This window comes from Nannospalax galili, unplaced genomic scaffold (assembly GCF_000622305.1).
Source record: "Nannospalax galili isolate Female #2095 unplaced genomic scaffold, S.galili_v1.0 scaffold1723, whole genome shotgun sequence".
Classification (NCBI taxonomy): Eukaryota; Metazoa; Chordata; class Mammalia; order Rodentia; family Spalacidae; genus Nannospalax; species Nannospalax galili.
Genome location: NW_008349072.1, coordinates 673,207 through 697,506, shown reverse-complemented (window position 1 = coordinate 697,506; position 24,300 = coordinate 673,207). Strand labels below are relative to the sequence as shown.

Genomic DNA, 24,300 nt, shown 5'->3' with positions numbered 1-24,300 from the left:
GGGTTCAATTCCCAGCACCCACATAGTGGCTAACAACCATCCTTAACTCCAGTTCCAGGGGAATCTGACACCTGACTTTCATGGGCATTTCATAACACGGGTACACTTACACCCACGCAGGTAATACATTCATACACAGAAAATAAAGATAATAAAAAATTTTTTTAAAAAGAGACTAAATCTTTAAAAACAACAGTAGCAACAAAAGAGTGTCAGAACCTGGGGGACAGAGTCATCATGCCCATGGGCTCCCGGCTGGTCTTGAGCCTGAAAAGACGGAAAGATGGAGTTGCCATGGGAGAGATGAGCTGTCAGGGGCATAGGGAAGGAATGGAGAAGGCCCAACTGGTGCAGGTCAGGGTGGGGAAGGTGTGGGCATGGGGATGCAGAGGCTGTGTTGGAAGTCCTGTGAGCAGAGTCCTCTAAATCAGGGAGTGCGCAACGAGCTGAGTCTTGGTTGAAGTGCCAGTGTGTTATTCAAGCCCTCTGCTAGCCGGAGGAAAGGGCTGAGCACTGTAGGGCACAGCATGGAGCTGGACTGTGGGCACCATGGTGACCACACACAGACTGCCAGAGCTGGCCTAGTCCACCAGCTTTCCTGTCTGTGTAGACCAGGCTGGCCTTGAACTCACAGAGATCCGCCTGTCTCTGTCCCCCCCTCCCATGCTGGGATTAAAGGCATGTACCACCACACCTGGCTATTTATTTTTAAAGACAGGGTCTTCTTTAACTGAGATGGGCCTTGAACTCCTGGTTTGACCTCAGTCTCCCCAGTAGCTGAGATGCACCACCACACCCAGCTCCCTAAAAGCTAGCCCTGTGACAGCTGTGCACACTGCTCACCAGTTTGGCCTTGGTGGCCGGTAGCCCTGGCTCCCCGCGGCACTGTACTGCTGTTTGCCTCCACAGTCAGGGACTTTGCTTCCTGGGGCCCTGTGTCTGAGCAGAGTGGCATGATGGTCTCAGCGGTCGGTCCAAATATCAGGATTGTGATGTCAACCTGAAAATAGAAAGATGGTTTCAATCTGTGTGGGGCTGCTGGCTGGCACTTGTCACTGACAGATCATTTCTGCTTTTGCCTCCACCCAGGTTGATAATGGTGCCCTCCAGTCAGCTGTTGGCGGTCCTGCCTTGACCTTAGGATCAGGTCTGCAGGGACCACCCAAGGTAGCTTTGGCTGGGTAAGGATTAAAAGCAGCGCTTCATTGCCTTTGATAGAGGTTTAAGACACCGTGGTGGGTCGGCACTTCCTTCTGTGCTGTAGAATCAGCCTCACCTCAAATGTTAACAGCTTCTGAAAGATTGGTGTTCCCCCAGCAGGGACACTGACATTCCTGTGTGTGCGTCATTGTGACTGGAGGGCCGACTGTGATGACCCCTGGCTTCCCCTCTGCTCTCTGCTCACTCGTGCCATGTTCTGGGGTGGCCTGGCTCTGTGTAGCTCTGTCTCTGTTTCTCGTGGGCTCCAGTGGTGCCGGGCTGTTTCAGCATATGCTCTGGGTCTGCGGCTCTGTGGAGGGCTAGCCTTGTCTTTGGGGTCTCCAGGTGGGTAAGTGCTGCACTTTGCTGGGACTCTGTCTTGTCATTTTAAAAATTTGTGTTGAAGTTTTAACTGCTCACATGGAGCAGGCTGCTGAGACTCTTGCATTTCCACGCACTTGGTCACTGTGTATTAGTTGTGAAGCTGTGTCTCTGCTCCAGCCGCCACGGGTGCTTGGGCCTCACTAGTGCTGTGTGTACTCGGGCTGAACGACACAGGCAAGGTGCCTTGCAAGATGCAGTCTGTGGCCTCTGTGCCTGGCCTGACACTGGTAAGTGTGAGGGACAAGTCGGGGCAAGGTGAGGAAAGCCAGCTGGACCCTGGATGACAGGTGGCATGGAGGCTGCACAGACCCGTGCAGCTATCACTAGGGACCTGTGGCTTTGGTTTCAGTAGTAGCAGGGGAACGCTGTGCCGGGTCAGCTAATGACTCCTAGAGCGGCCTGGAGTGAGACAAGATGGAGCTCACCCTTCCGTCTATAGGCATGGTAGACCCTGCAAGGACATGGTGGGCAGGACTGTCCTTGGTCATCTGTCCTGGCTGTTCACATTTCTGGATGAAGCAAGACTGGCCTCGGCAGCATCCAGCCCCTCCCTGTCAACAGCACCAAGACTGTGGTTGCACAGGGTCAGAGGTGACAGCCACAGAAGGCTCACTGTGCCTTTGTTGTCATCTGGGGGCAGGTGGCATTGCACCTCCTTGTGCCTTAGCATGCCCAGAACATTGCGGGGAGTTTGGTACAACATTTGCTGTGCCCTCACAGCCACTGTGCCATCTGGCGCTACCCTGGGGTGAGGCCACTGTGCCTTTTCCAAAGGAGGTTTACTCTGCAGTACAGGCTCCCTTTCCTTCCCCTTCTTGCTCTATCAGGCTTTCTCAGTCCGGGGTGTGCCTTTGTTTCTGTTCTGGAATAGAGTTCTGAAGGCCACAAATACTGTCCGTCAGCAACACGTCAGGAGCCGCCAGGGCTTTGTGTTGGGTCCCTGCTGCCACCCCCTGAACAACTTGCAGGTTTTGACTTGTGGGGAGGACGGCATGAGAAGCGTTGGCGGGTGGCTTCAGGGTGGAGTTCCCGCTCTGGGCCGGCTCACCATCCTCTCCACACATCCCTCAGCCCTCTTGACTTCACAGTCAACCAGGTCATCAGAATCTGCGATATCAGAAGGGAACTGTCAGCACAGTTGTCCCAGCAGGGCTGACCTGTGGAGGGATGAGAAGCAGGTCATGGGGGTCTTGGACCAAAGGCAGTCTCCAGCCAGTCACCAGAGCCCTGTGGTAATGGCTGACCTATTACTTCATTGTACATACGCTAAAACCCTGGACGGTAAACACACATCCTGTCAGTCTGGCTGACTTGAACAGAGCTGCCCGCCCTGTGGATGGTGCTATTGTCTGGGTAATATACCAAAGATCACAGCATCTCCAGAGACTTTTCCAGCATGGCTCATTCCTGATGCCTGTGGGAAATGGCTTGTCCAGATCTCAGCCAGGCCTTCTGACTCGTGACTTTTTTTTTAATATTTTATTTGTTATTTTTATTTTATGTGTATGAGTGTGTTGTCTGCATGTATGTGAGCGCACCCGTGTCGTGCAATGCCGTGGAGGTCAGAAGAGGGCTTTGGATTCCTCTGGAACTGGAGTTAAGGATGGTTTGTAGCCGCCATATGGGTGCTGGGAATTGAACCCAGGTCCTCCGCAAGAACAGTCAGTGCTTTTAACCACTGAGCTACCTCTCCAGCCCCCTGACTCTGACTTTTAAGTTGACACCAGATCTAGGTCCTCTACAAGAGCAGCCAGTGCTGTTAACCCCTGAGCCAGCTCCCCAGCCCCACCTCCCACTAACCCTCAGATCAGTGTACTTTTTAACTTACACTTTCTGCCTTTTTTTTCTTTTTTGGTCTTTTTGAGTATTCAGATACTGTCAGCCATGGATGCCTTTCCCAGTAGTTTCCACCACAGGTGGCAGGTCTCTTCCTTGTCCCCTCATACCCTCTGCTTAGTCCCAATGGTGCATCTCTGCTCACACTGTTGTTTCCACTGAGACATCCTTTCAGGGATGAGGAGATACAGCCAGGGATGAGGAGATGCTGTCAGCAGAGGGTTGTTACGTAGGCATGAGGACCCGAGTTCTATCCCCAGAACCCATATGAAAAATGCTGGCCATGGTGGTGCACACTTGTAATCCCAGCACTGGGGAAGTGGACACAGACAGGTCCTGGGCCCATGGCTGGCCAGGCAGTGACGTCGCAGAGGAACATAGAAACCTCATGAGGCAAGTGGAGTCTGTGCCAGAGCAGAGGATGGTGGCCAATGAGGGTGACACAGGGAGAGGGGAGTGCGTGGGCCCAGGCCTGTCTGTCTCCACGTCTGCTTCTGGGGTCACAGGCAGGCAGTGCCATGCCTAGCTTTTTATGTGGGTTCTGGGGATCAAACTCAGGTCCTCACGTCAGCTCGGCGAGCACTTCACCTGCTGAGCCACCTACCCAGCACCCATCGGTTGTTCTTTTTGAAAAAGCTTTGGCCTCCTTTGTGGCATCCAGATTTGGTGGGCAAGGGCATGCAGAGGGGGAGGGCTTGAGCAGGCCAGGGGAGGAACCTTAGGCAGCCTGCAGAGTATGAACAGCTGTGGGAACCCACCCTCGCTCCACTTGGCCACTAGTTGTGACCCACGTAACCCCTTTTGCCTCACACACCAGTGTCTACTGTTTGCTCCAAATACCATCCCTTAGCTCCTTTCTTTTGTCTTTTTTTTTGTTTGTTTGTTTGGTTTTTTTTTTGGTTTTGTTTTTGGTTTTCTTTTTTTGGCCTTTTTGAGACAAGGTCTCCCTGTAGTCACAGCTGGCCTGGATTTGCTAATGGAGACCAGGCTGGCCTCGAATTCACAGAGATCTGCCTGCCTCTGCCTCCCAAGTGCTGGGATTAAAGGCATGTGCCACCACACCCGGCCTATTTTGTAGTTTTTAGTGAATTAATTTTTTAGTTTGCCTACACACTAACACTCTGTGGCATTTTCACCCTGCACCACTGTGCTGGATAGCTTTAGTGTCAACTTGACACACCTGGGTTGAGGGAGCCTCAATCGGGGAATTGCCTCTATTGGACTGGCCTGTGGCCATGTCTGAGGGTCATCTTCTTGATGAGTGATGTGGGAGGGCCCAGCCCACTGTGGGTGGTGCCACCCCTGGGCAGGTGGGCCTGTGTCTCATAAGAAAGCAGGCTGAGCAGGGGCCAAGAGAGCAAGCCAGTAAGCAGCTTTCCTCCATGGCCTGTGCTCCAGCTCCTGCTTCCAGGTTCCTGCCCTGAGTTCCTACCTTGGGCTCCCTGATGAACTGTGACCTGGGAGTTGTAAGCTGAATAAATCCTTTCCTCCCCAAGTTGGTATTGGTCAGAGTGTTCTGTCACAGCAATGAAGAACAAACTAGGACAACCACTAACTGTCCTAAGCCAGTCCCCCCACCCCTTGCTGCCTCCCCCTCGGTTAGCCCCCTTCTGCCTCCACAGCACCGCCCCATTGCCCTCCCTTGTCCTCTCATGGCCCATTTTTTACATCTCATACATATACACAGAATTCTCTTTTTCCAGCATAACCATCAGAAAACATTGTCTGTTTAATCTTTGTAGAGTAACTCTTAGTTCATGGGACATAAAGTCTAAAAACCCATGTAACTGTACCAAATCCCAGTGTCTGAAATTGTAAGTAACCATGACTCCTTCCTTACTAAGTACCACAAGGCTGGGTGGAGGTCAGTGTAGCATAGACGAACCACAGCACCAACGTGCTGGCTCGCAGCCACAGTTAGCGCTCAGTGGCTGTGTGCCACACTCCTCACAGAGCAACAGGCAGGGTCATGTTGGGCATGACCAGCCAGTTAACTTCAGGACTGGCGCTGCTTATAATTTTTTTAAGCGGTTTGGTTGTGTGTCCTCTGCCCTGCTGTGACAGGTCATCCGCACTGGTGAGCATTAACCGCGGCAACCCTACTACTACCTCTGAAGGTCTGGTGAACTGGCACCCTCCATATTGGAATTTGCTCAGAATAATTCTTTCCTCAGGAAGCCAGCCCCCTCCTGGGATGCTCAGCCCTGGGGACAGGGTGGCAGGGAAGGTCATTCAGTGGACTCATGGTTGACATCAATGGTTGACATCAATGGCCCTACCTGCATGTTCGGTCTGCCCACCTTATCCAGTGGAGAACCTAGGATCCACGTGGCCTTCCCTGCTGCCAGCTGTTGCATGGGCCACTGGTTTTTTTTAACCTGCTTTTTTTTTTTTTTTTTTTAACTTAGTCCATGTCGGAAGGGGAGACTGTCCCACCTCATGCCTGGCACACCCGCCCCATGTCTCCACAATCTCTCCACCGCAGGGTTTCCATTGATGTGGTGACATCTGGGTAAAAGCCCAGAGGCCAGAGCGAAACAAAACAACTCACTTTTAAAAAGTGGTGTGTGCAGTGAGTTCCAGGCCAGCTGGGGCTCCAGGGAGACCTGTCTACAGAGACAAAATACGGTTGGAGCTGCTCATGGTGATGTTGTCATCATCAAGACAAGCGACGGATGAATTTGATCAAATGGGTTTTTTTCCTGCATTTGCTGAAATGAACAGATTGATTTTTCCTTTTAAATCTTTTAGCATCTATCACAACGAACTTTCCAGTGGTGGTCCTTCCTGCCAGGCTCTGAACCTGATCTCACCTGTGCTACTAATATTTTGTTTGTACTGTAGGATTTAGTTTCTAGGATTTTTATGTCTATGTTCATGAGAGACCTGTGATTTCTTTCTCAGTCCTTCTGTGTTTGTGTTTACTTCACCAGTGTTGTATTGCTTGACTGGAAAGCTGGCTCCGTGGTTAACAGCACTGGCTGCTTTTATAGAGCACCTGAGTTTGGTTCCCAGGGTGTCTGACACCCTCTTCCGACCTCCGCAGACATGCACACTCATGCATGCACGCACACACACACACACTCACACTCATACACACACACTATTCTCACACACACACTCATACACACACTTATTTACACACACATACACACCTTTCTCTCTAGCTTCTTAGTAGACTGGGGCTTGCCTGTCTATTGGAAACTTGATGGAGCTTGCTGGAAGCTGTGGGGTGCCCAGTGTCTTTGATATTGGAGTGGGAAGGGAGTGTCTTTGATATTGGAGTGGGAAGGGGTAGATGGCTTGTTCACTTTCTTTAGTTTTATTTAAGTTTATTCAATCTATTTCGATATCTTATTTTTTTTCAAATTCATTAGCCAAGAGTGGTGGCTCACACCTATTATTCCAGAACTTGGGAGGCTGAGGCAGGAGGGTTGCCACACATTGGAGGTCAGCCTAGACTATACAGTAAGACCCTATCTACAAAGGAACAAAACAAAATTTCAAATTGATTAATATATTTTTATTTAGAAACCAGCCCTGTCTATACATTGTAGCCCTTTTAATCTTCTCGCTTTAATTCCCACTCTTGGTGACTGTCTTTTCTTGATGGGCCTCATGAAAGGCTGTTATAGGAAGCCTGAGACAAGACACCAGGAAGGTTCAGGCTGCAGCCTGGTCCAGAGGACTTACATCTTAACATCTGGACCCCAAAGAGTAGACATTCTTATGTTACAGCATAGGCAAATTACATATTGGTTAGCTAACAGCCAAAAGTCATAAAGAGCAAGTGGTTTGTCTGGTTGTTGAGGGAAAAAAAGGTATAAATAGTTCCTTTTGGGGGCTGGAGAGTTGGCTCAGCAGTTAAGAGCACTGGCTGCTCTTGCAGAGGAACCTGGTTCAGTTTCAGCACCCAGATGTCAGCTAACGGTCCTAACTTCAGTTTCAGAGGACTCAGCGCCCCCTTCTGACCTCCAGGGGCATTGTACAACATGGGTGCACTTCCATACATGCAGGCAGTACACTCACAGACATAAAAGTTCCTGTCTGAGACAAACGGAACTAAGGAAATGTCGTTAGTCAGGACATGGGGTCAGTGGCTCTAGCTGTTGCCAGCGTTCTGACAACAAACTTGTCAGCTGAACTTTTCTGACAGTCAGAAAACAAAACGCCCATTTTCCTTGATGTCCCCCATCTTTCCATTAGGTTCTACAAAAGGCTGCTCCCTAGTTTGTCTTCAGAGCCCTGGCTTTAGGACTGTTGACGTTTTTGTTTACATTTCTGCCAATGAGGCACATTGAATTCACTCTACTGTTGGCTCTTTCTGTCTTCAAGACTTCATTTTCTTGTTTTGCTGAGTTTTGTTAGCTGCTTCATGTGCTTATTTTCAATACTGATTGATTTATTTTGTCCATGGCCTAGGTGTGGATACCAGTTTTGTGCTTGTGACAAGCATTTTTAACCACTGAGCCATCTCAATGGCCCTGATTGACTGATTGATTGACTGATAATTTTTTTTTTTTTTTTTTGGTCTTTTTGAGACAGGGTCTCCCTGTAGCCCCAGCTGGCCTGGAACTCACAGAGATCTGCCTGCCCCTGCCTCCCCAGCACTGAGATTAAAGGCATGTGCTACCACGCCCAGCTGATTGTTGATTTTTTTGAGACAAGATCTCATGTAGCCCATGCTGGCCTCAGACATGCTATGTAGCTGAGGATGACCTTGAGTTCTTGATCCTCCTCTCTGACAACCGTGGTTACAGATGTTGTCACATTCTGTTTGTCTGGGGGTGGGGGTGGATCCAGAGCTTCTTGCATGCCAACCCCAACATTTACAGCTTGAAATTAAGTCAACATATGGCTTTACTGCAGCCTGCCAGAGTTGATGGCCAGGTGTCTGGGCATCCTGTGATCCCAGCACTTGGGAGGTAGAGATAGGAGAACCAGAAGTTCAAGATCATCCTCCCCTGTGGAGAGGGTTTGAGGATGACAGGACACCCTGTACCCATGAACAAAAAACAGCTTCTTGCTGTCATTACACTGAGCATGCTTGGGATGTTCTGTGATGGCTTGTTAGATATATGCTTAAAGTGTACAAATTTGTGTCATGTGTGCATTTGTATGTATTTTAGACATTTTAAAACTACATTCTTTTTTTTCTTCTTCTTTTTTCAGACAGGGTCTCCCTATATCCTCAGCTGGCCTAAACTCACTATGTAGACCAGGCTGGCCTTTAACTTACAGAGATCCACCTGCCTCTGCCTCCCAAGTGCTGGGTTTAAAGGTGTGTGCCACCATGCCCAGCTGAAGCTACATTCTTATTGTTAATATTTAAACATAATGATACTGTGTTCAGGTAATGTGATCTGTATGTTACCAGATTTTTTAATTTTGAAATTTCCTTATAAAGTCATCTTGATGGATTTTGAAAGTGTTTTATATTAACTTGGGCATGCTATTCTTGGAGTTCCTTTTGTCCGCTAGCTCACGTGTTCATGGTGTGCTAGTAGTCCCGTTGTGTGTGGTTCATTGACTTTGCTGTGTTAAGATTTGTCACTCAAAGTTATGAATTTGTCTATTGCCTTCTTATAACTCCTCTTTGGTTGTGTATTTTGAATCTGTAGAGTACAGGGCTCAGTCTGTCTTGAGTGTGACTCCTCCCATCAGTGGCTGTCTCTGCACCGTGTCCTATGGCTTGCCTGAAATTCTCTTTGTCTAATGTTAATGCAGCCAAATTTAAGAAAGATTAAGATGGTAAATTTTGTGCAATGTGTGTCTTACCAAACTTTAAAAACAAGGGGAACCAGACATGGTCATCCCAGCACTTGTGAGGGGAGGCCAGGCTGGCCTTGAACTCACTATGTAGCTGAGGATGACCTTCAGCTTGATCTCCCTGCCTCTGCCAGCCAGTGCCAGGCATTCCCAGTGTTGAGCAGCTACCACCGCCGTCCTTTTCCAGAGCCTTTTCTTTCCTTTTTTAAAATTTATTATTTTTATTTTATTTTATGTGTATGAATGCTATGCCTGCATGTAGGTAAGTGCACCCACGTCGTGCAATGCTCAAGGAGGACAGAAGAGGCTATGGGATCCCCAGGAACTGGAGTTACAGACAGTTATTTGCTGCCATGTGGGTGCTAGGATTTGAACCCGGGTCTTCTGCAAGAACAACCAGTGTTCTTAACTGCTGAGCCATCTCTCCAGCCCCTTCCAGAGCCTTTTCATCACCCACATCCACTCCTCCTCCGGTGCTGGCTGGCTTCTTAGCATTGTGTTTTCAGGCTGCTGTCTGTGGTACTTGTCAGAGCAGCACATGATACCACACTTGTTGATGTGGTCCATAGATAGACACCAGGCTGCTCACTTCTGACTACTGTGTACGACCTGCTGCGGACGTTGGCGTGCACCTGCTTTCCTTTCCTTTGGTGGATGTGCCCAGGGTGAACTGGATGGACCTCATTTAATTTCTGGGTGACACTCTGAGAAACCACACTGTCTGTGCGCCCAGAGGAAGGAACTCAACTTTATTCTGGGTTTTCTGATCACTGATTTTTCTTTGCTTCTTTCTCCTCGTTTGTTTTGGAAAACGCACTCACAGCAGAGCAAAGGGAACGGGTGTGACGCTGGCGAGAGGGAGGGCCTGGGAAGCAAGGAGACCTCCAGCTGAGCAGGGAGAGCCCTAGGCTTACTGAGTGGGTCCCATGAGGACACAGCCGCTCATGCACACTGCACACATTCCTGTGCTCTCAGGCACAGGAGGCAGCGAGGGACGCTCACAGGTGGGGGTGAAATAACAGCGCGAAGGCGCACCATTCTGTGAGGTATTTCTGGGTATTATCTCAGGGGCCTCCAAGACAGCTTTTCTAACCCCGATATAATTCGGGAAGCCACTTAGGGGGAAGTTCTGGGCCTTCACATTCACATCCCTCTTCTCTTCACCCCCTGCCCTGGCCTGCATTGTTGCACCATGACTTCCAGTCCTTTGCCACAGTGGGGCCACCATGCTGGGAACAGGACCTCCCAGACAGAAGTGTGGCTGCAGCTCCTTGAGCCCCTCCCATCCCCTACCCAGCAGTGCCTGCAGCCACCCCCATCCCTCAACTACCCTACTCTGCTTTTCCCCTGGGAATCTATCACTGCTCCCCTTCTTTCCAACCTGGTGAACAGGAGGGCCAGGAGAGACCGGTGTGTTCCCACTGTCCCCCCACAGGGGTCCTGGCTCCATACTCGCCACGTCACCGACCAGGTCACCTTTAAGTACCCCTTTATCAGTGGGGTCCCCCCAGAGGGGGCCTGGCTCCATGCTTGCCCCTGACCGGGTCACCTTTAAGTACCCTTTTTCAGTGGGGTCCCCCCAGAGGGGGCCTGGCTCCATGCTTGCCCCTGACTGGGTCACCTTTAAGTACCCTTTTTCAGTGGGGTCTTAGTTGTGCGGCTTTTGTGGTCCAGGCTTTGTCTCCTGTTTGCATGAACGTCCTACAGGAGCCCAGGTTCTGGATCTTTTCTTCCCTTTCTTCCTTTCCTCCCTCCTTCCCTTTCTTCTTCCTCTTTCCCTTGTCCTCTTTCCCCTTTCCAGTCTCCTCTTCCTTCTTCTCCCTCCCTCCGCTTCCTCCGCCCCCCCCCAACCTCCTGAGACCTGTGGACTAAGGCCATGACTTTGATTACTCAGCTCTAGATGCTGGCAGACACTAACCATCCAATCAAGTCATGTGGGGAGTAGGAAGCAGAGTTGGTGTGAGCAGCCAGGCTCACTTTCCCATGTCATGCTGTGTCTCCTCTGGTCACAGCCCATGGGCTTCCCAGTTCCCCAGAGGTGCAGGCTGAACACAGTCTAAAGAACCCTGGCCTTAAGGCTGAAGCCTGACACTTGTTCACACTGGTGGAAAAACAGGCCTGTGGGTTCCTCTGCACAGCACAGGGCATCTGGTGAGACAGAGCAGCTCATGGCCCTGAAGAAGGGAAGCCCTTGGGGAAGGCCCTCAGCCAGCCATCCTGCCTTGATGGCCCCAGGAATGGCAGGGGTGGGAACACTTGCAAGGTTCTGCCCACAAGGCTGCTGTGTGACAAGGGTCACAGCAGGTGCCTCTCATAGATGTGGGGTGAGACCCCTTACAGTGGTCCCCACTCACAGGGTGTGGACAGGGCCAGTGCTGGCTCTCTGATGAGGGATGATGGGAAGAGGGTGGAGATGGCTCTCTGTTTCTGTGCATGCGCTGCACTAGGAGGGCAGAAAGCTGGGGAGCAAGGCCGTTGATGACACCCATGTCCTGAAGCCAGTGTCTTCAACTAGTCCTCCTTCTGATAGTCACTGACCGGAGCCCCTGAGCTAGTCCCCCTGAGTTTGGCCAGCACGGGGGCGGCCCTGCCCAGGCTCTGCTCTGCTCCTGCCCTGCTGGCAGGGCCACCTGTGCCCTGTGCTCACACTGCCGCTCCCCTCACAGGTACTGTGACTGCTTCACCGGCGGGGACTTCTACAACAGCTGCAAGTGCAACAACTGCTGCAACAACCTGCGTCAAGAGACGGAGCGCTTCAGGGCCATCAAGGTAAGCGCCTGAGAAGGCCTGCTGTTGAGGTGTCCGTGGGGATGGGCCAGTAGTGACCAGGGCTGCAGTGACCTCTGCCCGCAGCAGCAGGGGTGCTTCAGGGTGCAGCAGAGCCTGCAGAGCCCTGACTCAAGTCCACCAACTCTGTCTTTTGTCGGGGTACATGAGTGCGGGTTGTCCTGTGCAGGGAAAGGCTGCAGGCTTAAGAATGGGAAGGCATTCGGGCCTCACTCAAGCTTCTGTTTCCCTGGCATTGGCCACAAGGCCACCTAGACTTTCCTGTGGGCAGGCGGCCCCCAGGGTCCATGCTTCTGCAGGCTGACTGCTAGGACCTGCTGCTTCTGCCTCTTCGTGGCACAAGGACCAGCAGTGGGAGGGACTGGCAGCTTCTCCAGGGAGACACTTCCTAGGCCACCAGGGCCACTGACTAAGACTAGAGACGACCCTGTACAAAGAACCATGTGCTGTGGCTGGCCTATATTTTTTTAATGTTATTTTATTTTATCTCTATGAGTTCATGTGTGTAACTGCACCCATGTCGTGCAATGCCTGAGGAGGTCAGAAGAAGGCATCAGATCCACTGGAACTGGAGTTCGGGATTGTTGTTAGCCGCCATGTGCATGCTGGGAATTGAACCTGGGTCTTCTGTAAGAGCAGTCTGTGCTCTTAACTGCTGAGCCAACTCTCCAGCCCCTAGTCTATTTTTTTTCCTAGAATAATTTAATTCCCCTCTGAAGTTGTGGACACATCACTTAGAAATATCTTCGCAATTTTGATGTGGCCAGACCCAGAGGGCAGAAGGGGATGGCGGTGCCCCCAAGCTTTATGGTATGTCATGAGCTTTTTACTTAGTGGGAAGAGCTACCTGTAACAATGTGAGATCAGAATTCTCTCTCACCGAGGACAGGAACACAGCTTGATACCACCACTTTGGAAACCGCAGACATTCCAGTAGCTAAACTTTTGTCTATTGTGACCCGGCAAGTTCTTCTCTAACTTATGAGAATAAATTCTCAACAAGGACCTCTGGAACAAGTTCCCAGCAGCTTCCTACATAATAGACACAAGACCTGCACAAGGCCAGTGCTCATCAATAAGGGGATGAGCACTCTCGAGTTGGGCAACTACTGAGTGCCACTGCTACAGAGAAGGACCCAGGGTTCCCTTCAGTGGAAGGAGTCCTGTTGGCCTCCCCCTCAGCCTGGGTCAGGTCACAGGGTGTGACCTGTACACTGTTTACCCTCTGCCCTGGTAGCTCTGCTGTGCACATTCACTACCTGTCATCCTTCAGCAATCAGTAAAACCCCTGAATCAAATGCACTCCAGCTAGTGCCGTCCCGTAGGACATTGTCTGCCATGATGGCAGTATGTGAACGCCTCAGGTTGAGGACCTCTGTGTGACTCCTGTGGTGTCAGAACTTTTGCAAAGAGCATGAATCACTTTGTGTTTGAAAACATAGGCGTGCTTGTCTGTATACACACAGCAGATGAACTCAAGAGTGAAGGTGTGCCAGGGTAGAAGGTCATGTGCAGGGCTTGGGCGTGGCGTGGTGCTGGGCACTTGCTTAGCACATGTGAGACCCTGGGCTCTGTCCCCAGGGCCTCTGGAAACAAGACACAACAGGCCATGCCATGTGTTCTGTGTGATGAAGCCACAGCCCCGAGGTGTCAGCCTGGGGGCTTGGACTCCTTGTGTAACCACTCACCATCTCTTCCCTGGCTTCTTGATGCCTCAGTTTCTCCATCTGTAAAACAGCAGTGACAGCAGCAGTTTGACCTCCACGAGCTTGCCAACAGGACGAATGGGAGGCAGCAGATGTCATCGTAAAGAAGGATGGCTGGGCACTGCAAGTCCTGTCTCCTTCATTCACAGCCTCACAGCCTCACTGCCTCAGGCTAAGGTGCAAAGCATGCTGGGAAAGCACCCTGTTGTCTTTGTATCTTTAACCACTCACTCATTTCCTAAAGCACACATGCATGACCATTGAACACAAGAAAGAGCCCGGTGCTTCTAGAGCCTGGCTACAGTGCGGCCCTGTGCAAGGTGAGGCACAAAGACAGACCCCCGGTGTGTTCCAGAGCCCTGCTCCTCAGTGACTCCCCTGCACCGCCTTCCCTTCTTCCAAGCCCCAGTTCTGAGTTCAAAATGCAGTCCTGATGGCTTTCCCGCTCTCTCTCTTAGGTACGTCTTGATAGAAATCCTGAAGCTTTCCAACCCCAAACTGGGAAAGGCCAGCGGGGAGATGTTAAGCTGAGATATAACAAAGGATGCAGCTGTAAGCGATCAGGCTGCCTCAAGAACTACTGCGAGTGCTATGAGGTGAGCCCACACCAGCACTAGCGGGAACACTGGGAAGAGGCCACTAAGCAGCTTTTGTGGGTAGAAATCTCAGTGGAATTTAAAAGGAGAGGCAGAAGCCCTGCTGTTCCCGGCTGTGATGGTCGGTGTTCACTGTCAACATGATGGAGTCCAGAGACAGGCTCTGGCATGTGTGTGGGGCACTAGCTTCTGCCTCCCTTTTTTCTGCTTATTTTTCTTTGTGTTGAAGAAAGAGCAAGAAAGGGAGGGAACCTCTGGCCCCTTAGAGAAAAGCCTCCCAAGCCTCTCTCTGCTCGCCCAAGGCCTCTGGGAGCCATGTCTATAAAAGGCTGTCAGAGACTTGCTTCTTAACCCTTTGGCTGAGATCAAGCGTGAAAAGTTGTCATAGAGTTAGATGTGGTGGGGCATACCTGTACTCCTGGTACTTAGGAGGCTGATAGGGGAGGACTTTAAGTTCAAAGCCTGCCTGGGCAACTTAGGAGACTCATTCTCAAAAAAGAAGAAAAGCTGTAGAAGGACACGTTAAAGAGGAGCCCTTGGGCTGAAGAGATGGTTCAGTGGTTAAGAGCACTTACTGCTTTTTCAGATGGCCTAGGTTTGGTTCCCAGCACCCACATCAGGTGGCTCACAGCTTCCTGTTGACTCCAGCTCAAGTGACCCAACAACCTCTTCTGGCTTCTGTGGGCACTGTACACATATACCTACATACAGACACACACATAACATAAAAATAAATTAAAAAAAGAGTCCACCCAGGTGTGGTGGTTCATGCCTATAATAAGAACTCTGGAGGTTGAGACAGGAGAATCACTGTGAGTTCAAGGCCAGCCTGGGCTACAGAGTGAGTTTAAAGCTAGGTTGAGCTACATGAGACCCTCCCTCAAAAAGCAAATGGAAGGGAAGAAGCAAGAAAGGGAGGGAAGGAGGGAGGGAGGGAGGGATGAAAGAAGGCAGGCTCTCATGATTCTATAAATACAGCCAAAATGTTGCAGAGATAGAGAATTCATTGAGTGATGTCCCCAGGCAGCGACTTCCAATAGGTGCCCTCACTGGTGACCACCAGTCAATGACCTGGCCAAGTCTTTGAAGGCAGAGCCTGTGTCTGACAGCTGCCCATGGAACATGCTGCAAGGAAAGGGCAGTGTTGGCTAGATGTTCCTCCTGCTTCAAGGTGCCAGATGCGAATGGGAGCCCACAGGAGCCCATAGAGATGAGCCTGGGAGGGGGCAAGGCCAGGGATCCCAGGGATAAGAGGACATGAAATGAAACCCAGGGTTGACAGTACCATTGTGCCTGCTCTTCAGGCCCCATGGGCAAGGAGGGGGACCTGGCAGCCATGGGACACCTGACCTCGCACTGCCACGAGGGACTCCAGTCAGAGCCACCCTCCAGGAAGTCCTTGGTCCCCTGAGCCATGGCTCCCCAAAGTACATTCTCTGCAGTGGAAGGACCTGACCCAACCTTGAGCTGCTCCAAAGCTGAGCCTGCGCTGTCCAGACAAGCCAGGGGATGGCTGTTCCTGTGATGGGAGAGACCCCGCCCCACCAGGCCCTTTTCCATCTTCCTTGCCAGCCCCACGGTGTCTTCCCCAGGTCACTGCACACTTGTTCTGTGAGACAGTCTTTCTCTGCAGCTCAGACTATCCTGGAGCTTGCTCTATAGCCCATGCTGCCCTTGAATGTGTGGGCCATACTCCTGGCCTCTGCCTCCCTCTCAGTGCTAGGACTGTAGTTGTGGCCACCACGTTCATTGATTGCTTTTGTTTTGTCTTGCTGTAAAAATGCAGACTGCACACATGCACAGAGTTATTGAAGACCCAGATAGAATTGGTGAACTTTGACCTGCAGGGCAGCCTAATTTCATTAACGCATTTTCTGTCACCAGGCCAAAATTATGTGTTCTTCTATGTGCAAATGCGTTGGCTGCAAAAACTACGAAGAAAGCCCAGAACGAAAAACACTTAGGAGCATGCCACACTACATGGAGGCTGGAGACATTGAAGGCAGCCAGCATCTGTCACCAGTCCAGCTCTCAGGGTATCCAAAACTTAGAAAAGATGGGTAGGTGCTCTGAACTAGTGAGGTACTGGGATGAGTCTGAACTGGTCTGGGACTGCAGGGATCACAGAAGGACAGGAAGATGGAAGCCCATCTTCCTCTGCTGGGACAACATGCACACACATACATGCATACACATACACACACACCACACACATATACACACATACACACACACACACCCCCACACACACCCCACACACATACGCACACACATACATACACACATACACACCACACACATACACATACCACACACATACATACACACATACACACACACCCCACACACATACACACACACACACCACACACATACATACACACACATACGCACACACACACATACATATACACCACACACACATACACACACATACATATATATATACATACACACATACACACCACACATACACACCCCCACACACACATACACACACACACACCCCCACACACACCCCACACACATACACACACATACGCACACACATACATACACACATACACACCACACATACACACCCCCACACACACATACACACATATGCACACACACATACACACACCACACACACATACACATACATACACACCACACACATACACACACACATATGCACATACACACCACACACACATACATACACACACCCCACACACATACACCACACACATACATACACACACACATACGCACACACACACCACACACATACACATATACACACACACACACATACCAGACACACACATACACACACACATACACATACCACACATATACACACACCACACACATACACATACACACACATACATATACACACATACACCAGACACATAAACACCAAACACACACACACACCACACACACACATACACCACACACACGCGCACACACACATAACCCCCCCACATGTACACACATGCACACTCATACACACACGTGCACACACATATAACCCCCCCACACACACATACACACACATGCACACTCACATACACACACACAATACACCACACACACGCGCACACACACATAACCCCCCCACATGTACACACATGCACACTCATACACACACATACACACACGTGCACACACATATAACCCCCACACACACACATACATACACACACATGCACACTCACATACACACACATATGCACACACACACGCACACACACACAGGGTTTCCTGGAGGCCCCACTGTGGAGCATGCTCCATCTCTTACCTTGTCCCTCCCCCTCTCCCTTCTTTTCTTTCCTTCCCTTCTAGGCTGAGGATTGAACCTGTGACCTTCCTCATGCTAGGCAAGTGCTCTCCTGCTGAGCCACGCCCATCCCACGGCTAAACAGTCTTTAGTAGCAACAGAGACATGTCTTTGACACATGTTGAACTCTTTTTTTTTTTTCCCCCCTGGTCTTTTTGAGACAGGGTCTCCCTGTAGCCTCAACTGGCCTGGAACTCACTATGTAAACCAAGCTGGCCTCGAAATTAGAGAGATCCGTCTGCCTCTGCCTCTGCCTCCCAAATGCTGGGACTAAAGGAGTGTGCCACCACATCTGGCGACACATGTTGAACTCTTACCCAAATGTCTATGTTTGGATGTCTTCCTACTGAGTGATCTTGAAACCACATCGCAATCTTAGCAGGTCCCAAAGACTGAGTTGTCATTTGAACCACATATTAGGCTTGACCCAACCAGTCCTTGGAGCAGTTGGGGAGATATCTCAGTAGGTAGTTCCTGCTATGCACACATGAGGACCTGAGTTCAAATCCCTAAATCCCATATAAAAAGTTGGGCACGGTGGCATGTGCTTGTGATGCTAGTGCTGGGGGCAGAGACGGTGGGGAGGGGAGTCCAGCTAATCAGTGAGCTCCAGGTCAGCCAGTGAGAGACCGTGTCTTTTTTTTTTTTTTTTCCGGTCTTTTTGAGACAGGGTCTCTCTGTAGCCCCAGCTGGCCTGGAACTCACTATGTAGACCAGGCTGGCCTTGATCCGCCTGCCTCTGCCTCCCAAGTGCTAGGACTATAGGCATGTGCCACCATGCCTGGCAAGACCCTATCTTACAAAGTTAAGATGGAGGGGCTTAGCCGGGTGTGGTGGCACACATCTTTAATCCCAGCACTCGGGAAGCAGAGGCAGGTGGATCTCTGTGAGTTCGAGGCCAGCCTGGTCTACATAGTGAGCTCCATCCAGGACAGTGGGGGCTACAGGAAGACCCTGTCTCAAAAAGACCAAAAAAAAAAAAAAAAAGATGGAGGGACTGTGAAGATGACTCTGGAAAAGTGCTTGCCCTGCAGGCATGAAGACAAAGTCTGGATCTCCAGCTCCAGATAAATGCTGGGTGGGCATGGTGACCTGCCTGTTATCCCAGGGCCTAGAAGGAGAGGCATGATCCAAGAGCATGCTGGCCAGCCAGGCCAGCCCAGTCGATGACCTCTGGGCTCAAGTGTGACCTTACCTCAAAATGTAAAGTGGAGTGTGATCAAGGAAGATGCTCTACATCAACCTCAGACCTCCACCCTGTGCATGCAGATGTGCATGCTCACCTGCATACACGTGTGCCCGTATACGTGTGAACATACACATGTACAATACACACAAATAAGGTGGAGAGAGAAGACACCCTACATCCACCTTTGGCCTCCACAGGCGCACATACAAGTGCACACACCCATATACATGCATGTCCCCCACACACACAACAAAACAATCCCCCAAATCAGGCTGAAGAGGCAGCTCAGCGGTTAAGAGTTCCAGCTACTCTTGCAGAGGACCCAGGTTCAGTTCCCACCATCCACATGGCAGCTGACAACCATCTGTAACTCCAGTTCCAGGCGATCCTATGCCCTTTACTGGCCTCTGTGGGCATTGTATGCATGGGTGCCCTTACACACATGCAGACAAAATGCTCATACACGTTACATAAAAAATTTTTTTAATTCCCCAAATCAGTTCAACCTAACAACGAACATTCCTTTGAGTGCCACTCAGTGGGTCATGTCAAGGTGGAGTGCCAGGTGTCACAATGAGCCAGTTTCATTCTGCAAAGCTAAATCCAGGCTTATTTGGTTCGAGGCCTGAGAAGCACTTGGAGGTCTGTCTGCCCAAGCCTGGCATCCTCTGTGATGCACTCTCCATCCTGGCTAAGCCTCACTGCCCCAGAGTTCAGTGAGGAAATGGCCAGACCTCTACAGGGTACCCAGGCCGAGGCATCCTGACATGCTCACATCTGTTCCTCAGAGCCACATGCCTGCACATGGAGTCAAGGGTAGCTGCACGGCTGTCCTGTCTGGAAGTCCCACATCACCAAGTCCTGTGTGACCTGGGGATTTGACACTGCAGTGCTGGAACCTCTGGGATTGTTAGCAATCGTAATTCTGAGATGATTTCGACTCTGCCAGGAAAGGACGAGGTGCCCAGCAGCTGACAGGCAGTTCCTGTACCGTTCTCCCCAGCCCAGCACTCACTCACTTCACTTACTTTTGGTTTATTTTTTAAAAAATATTTTGTTATTTAGGTGTATGAGTGTATTGCCTGCATGTGTGTTAGTGCACCCATGTTGTGCAATGCCTGCAGAGGTCAGAAGAGGGTGGTGGGTGCTAGGAATTGGACCTGGGTCTTCTACAAAAGCAACCAGTGCCCTTAACTGCTGAGCCATCTCTCCAGCCCCTTTGGTTTATTTTTTAAGACAGCAGCTCCCTTGGTAGCCAGGCTGGTGTCAAACTATGACAGTCCTCCCGCCTCAGCTTCCCAGGTGCTGGGACTACAGGTGTGTGCTCACAGGCTCAGCTCAATTCCAGCCCCTCCCCCTTTTTATCTTTTTGAATCCCATCTGGTCTGGAACTCACTATGTAGACCAGGCTGTCCTCAGTTTCACAGAGATTCGCCTGTCTCTGCCTCCGAAGTGCTGAGATGAAAGGTGTGCGCCACCACGCCTGGCTAAATGCAACCTTTTATTAGCAGGTGAGGATATGGATTCTGGCAGTGCCACACGTGTATACAGTGTGCTGTGATCACACTCATCTCCTACCTGTTACCTTTGGTTTGTGTTTTGGGAGACTCATTTCTTATGTTACCCACTGAGATTAATGAGGGTTGCTTGCATGGACGTGAGTGGGTGTCATTTCCTGGAGCAGGGGCAAGTTAGCAGTGTCCACAGCCCTGAAGAGAGCAGCACCCTGCCACCAGCAGCCATTAATAGCCACAGCTCCCCATGGAGGGCCGAGGCCCCACAAGCCCCCCATCCACGGTATAACGTTGATGGCAGCCTTGTGCAGGGACCACAGCTCGTGGGGGTCCAGCCTGCGTGCGGGGGGCATGGCCAGATGACGGCCTCCCACCCTGCCCCGTCCTCCTCAGTGTTCTCAGGGGCATGGCCAGAAGACGGCCTCCCACCCTGCCCCGTCCTCCTCAGTGTTCTCAGGGGCATGGCCAGAAGACGGCCTCCCACCCTGCCCCGTCCTCCTCAGTGTTCTCAGGGGCATGGCCAGAAGACGGCCACCCACCCTGCCCCATCCTCCTCAGTGTTCTGTGGGCATGGAGGGGGTACTGTAGATGTCCTGCTTAGAGGACACGGACTGTATGAACCCGCCGCTCTGCTGAGCAAGCTGCCTCTCTCTACCCCAGGCAGCCCTCCTCCTGCATCTCCTGGGAGGTGGTGGAGGCCACCTGCTCCTGCCTGCTGGCCCAGGGTGAGGTGGCCGAGCAGGAGTGCTGCCCCCCATGCCTGGCTGAGCAGTTGATCCTGGAGGAGTTTGGAAGGTGCCTGTCACAGATCCTCCACGTCGAGTTCAAGTCCAAGGGGCTGAAAATCGAGTAGTGCTCGACCTGGGAGTTGCTTGCCCTGAGCCTGGACCTTGGACTTGGGAAGGGACTGAGCCTGGGAAGGTGGTTCAGGGAGGAGTGCCCAGGTCTGCAGCTCAGGCTCAAGTGCTCCCTCTGTGTGGGCCTGGCCAGAGCTCCCCTGCCACCTGGCTCTGACCTGAGCCAGAGGAGAGAGCTTGCGTTCCCATCATTCCAGGAGGGGGGCCTCTCAGGGACGGGATCACCTCCAAGAAGTTTCCTGCCCACTCTTCCCTTGGGAATGGCCCCATGGGACTCCCTGCCCTGCTTAAGAAACCAAGATGGCTTTTTGCTGTTTTCATGTTTGTATCTCACATTATTTAGAAGTAGATTGTCCCCCACCCTGGGGTGGTTATCTCTAGGGAACTACTGAGCCCTCAGAGACTTCCTGCCTGCCTCAAGGCCACTCAAGTCACAGGGCCTGTCATCTCCCCAGGGTCACTGGCAGGCAGGCAATGGGCATCTTACAGGCCAGGACTGTGGCCAGAGGGCAGGTCGGGTCTTCAGATTCTATCTAGTTTCTTCTGTGTTTCCACTTGAATTGAGGAAACATTCTGCTGTCCAACGTCTCTGTGATTACTCTTACCTCACCGTCACTTGCAAAGCACGGTACAGTGGGCATAAGCCAGAAGGTGAAGCTGGTTATTTTGCCCACCCTGTTGTTGCACTCTGTCGTAAACACTTCTGAATTCTCCCTTGTAACTAGGTTAGTAACTGAAGATGTATTTAATAGCGACCCTGAAATACACTGAGTTGCTGTTCTTCAATGTTTCTGTGTAACAACTGTCTCTTTGAGAGCATTACTCAGGCATAAACAGGACAGTGGGGGGGGGCTTACTGAAAAAAAGGGACGAGGCTGGAGATGGCTGTCAGAAAAGTGCTTGCCAAACATACACAGGGACCTGAGTTCCATTCCAAGAATCCAGGTCTCAAAATGGAACAAAACTTAGATGTGCACAGGGGAAGTGGGCAGGAAGATCCCTGTGGCTCATTGGCCACCCCAGTGAGCTCCAGGCCAAACAGACCCTGTCAAAAGAACAAGATGGTGGCTCCTAAAGATGACACCTAAGGTTGACCTCTGACCTTCACATGCATGCACATATATGTGCACTTGCTCATGCACCATAAAGAAGTAAATAGCCGGGCGTGGTAGCACATGCCTTTAATTCCAGCACTGGGAAGCAGAGGTAGGCAGATCTGGTAGATTGAGGCCAACCTAATCTACAATATCCGGTTGCAGGCCAGCTGGGGCTACAGGGAGATCCCATCTCCAAAGAGAAAAAAAAAAAAGAACGAAGATGATGGGGCTGAACAGCTGTGTACTGCCAACCTAGAGGCTGGGCTACCATGGCCATGACGGCAGGACTGCCCTCTGGAGCCCTGGGACCAGTGGCCTTGCAGGAAGCGGGAAATCAGTAGGCTCTGTTTATTCAATTAATTGGTCAGTCCCCAGAACTGGGGTATCAGCATTCTGTTAGGGTGCTCCCTCCCCAAAGTGGGGGAGCAGAAAGGGTCCTGCTTAACAAGGTACAGGGATTCACCCCACATCAGGGGCATCTGTGCAAAGGCCTGAGGGGAGCAAGCCTGGCAGAGCTGCAGCTGCTGATCTGGAGAAAGGAATGTCACACAGGACAGGCCATGGGCTGCTGCAAGGCTGGGTGGAGCAGCCCAAATGCCACCCTTCAGGGGACTTGTTTGGAGCAGGGTGGCCCGCAGCCCCTCTGATCCTGGACAGGGCCTGGCCTGTGTTCTGACAAGTCTCGGGTTCACATGCCCCCCAAGCCAGAGCTGCAGGAGTGGGAAGAAGAATGAAGGGGTGGGGCTGGGCCTGGGCAGGAGCGGGAACCAGCTCTGAAGCAGAAGACTCAAGGCCACAGGAGTATATGGGGAGTGGCCGAACCAGGGCACCATATGTGGCATCAGCTAGTGACCTCTGCAGAGACAGGGAAATGGGCTGCATTGCCCACAGTCCCTCAGTGTGGAGCCTCCATGGGCCACACAGCCATGGGCTCCCTTAGTCCCCCTAAGAGGGTGTGCAGGTGCAACGGGTGAGAGTCGGTGCCGGCAGCCTGTCATACAGCCAGGGAGAACAGGGAGCCAGTGTTACTCAGCTCTGCCCTGCCTCGCTGGGGGTGCCTGCCTCTCCTCTCTTCACCTGCTTTCTTCTCTGATCCTCTGGTACCCATCCCTGCTCAGGCCCATCTGCACCACCCTAGAGCTGTGTTTACTGCCTCAGCAAGCCCCCGCACACATCTGCCCTCATGTGACACTGCTCGGCAGTCACACTCTCTGACCATCGCCCTCATTGCTCCGCTGCTTCCCAAGCCCCAGTCATCTCCCGTTCATTGTCCCATGGGCAGCACATTCCTTTCCTTTCCTGTGTCCCCATAACAGCTACTGTTGGAGAGAGGGGCTGTGCCCGTTTGTGCCTTTCATCATCTCTGGAGCCCATGTCACCTTACCTTTGACTCAGCTGAACACCGAGATGGCCTGTTCTGGAGGACACAGCAATATTGACTTAGACATGTGCAGTCCATGTGCAAGTTTAGGCTAAGATCTTTAGCTTTTAAAACACATCGGGGGTGGGCGGGCTGGAGAGATGGCTCAGTGGTTAACACTGGCTGCTTTTGCAGAAGACTGGGGTTCGAATCCCAGCACCCACATAGCAGCTAACAACTGTCCGAACTGTCTGTAACTCCAGTTCCAAGGGATCCGATGGCCTCTTCTGTCCTCTGCAGGCACTGCACAACATGGGCGCACTTATACACATGCAGGCAATACACACATAAAATAAAAATAAAATAAAACACGTGGGGACCATCGAGATGACTCAGAAGATAAGGGTGCTTGCCGTCCGGGCCTGACAACCCGAGCTTGATTGCTGGAACCCACGTGGTGGAAGGAGAGAACTGACAAATTGTCCTCTGACCACAAATGTGCTGTGATACATGTGCGCCTACACACAACACACATACATCATACATACATACATACATACATACATACAGAAAGCACACTGGTACAGTAAGGGACCGAAGCCAGGAAGAATCAGACAATCCTGGGTACTTGCTATTTTTTATTTTGTCACTCATTGTAATTACTGCAATCAAAA

At 51.3% G+C, this 24,300-nt stretch overlaps 1 protein-coding gene across 1 annotated transcript in view; it reads left to right on the top strand.

Moving 5' to 3' along the window:
* Positions 1-21,919, top strand: part of Tesmin (testis expressed metallothionein like protein) — a 31,950-nt gene extending 10,031 nt beyond the window's left edge. Inside the window, exons 5-9 of the mRNA XM_008846321.2 lie at positions 1,090-1,181; positions 11,856-11,958; positions 14,141-14,278; positions 16,163-16,338; positions 20,973-21,919. Of these exons, the coding sequence (XP_008844543.1) occupies positions 1,090-1,181; positions 11,856-11,958; positions 14,141-14,278; positions 16,163-16,338; positions 20,973-21,165 (702 nt within the window). The 3' untranslated portion in view covers positions 21,166-21,919. The remainder of the gene's footprint in view (positions 1-1,089; positions 1,182-11,855; positions 11,959-14,140; positions 14,279-16,162; positions 16,339-20,972) is intronic.
* Positions 21,920-24,300: the final 2,381 nt, after the last annotated feature.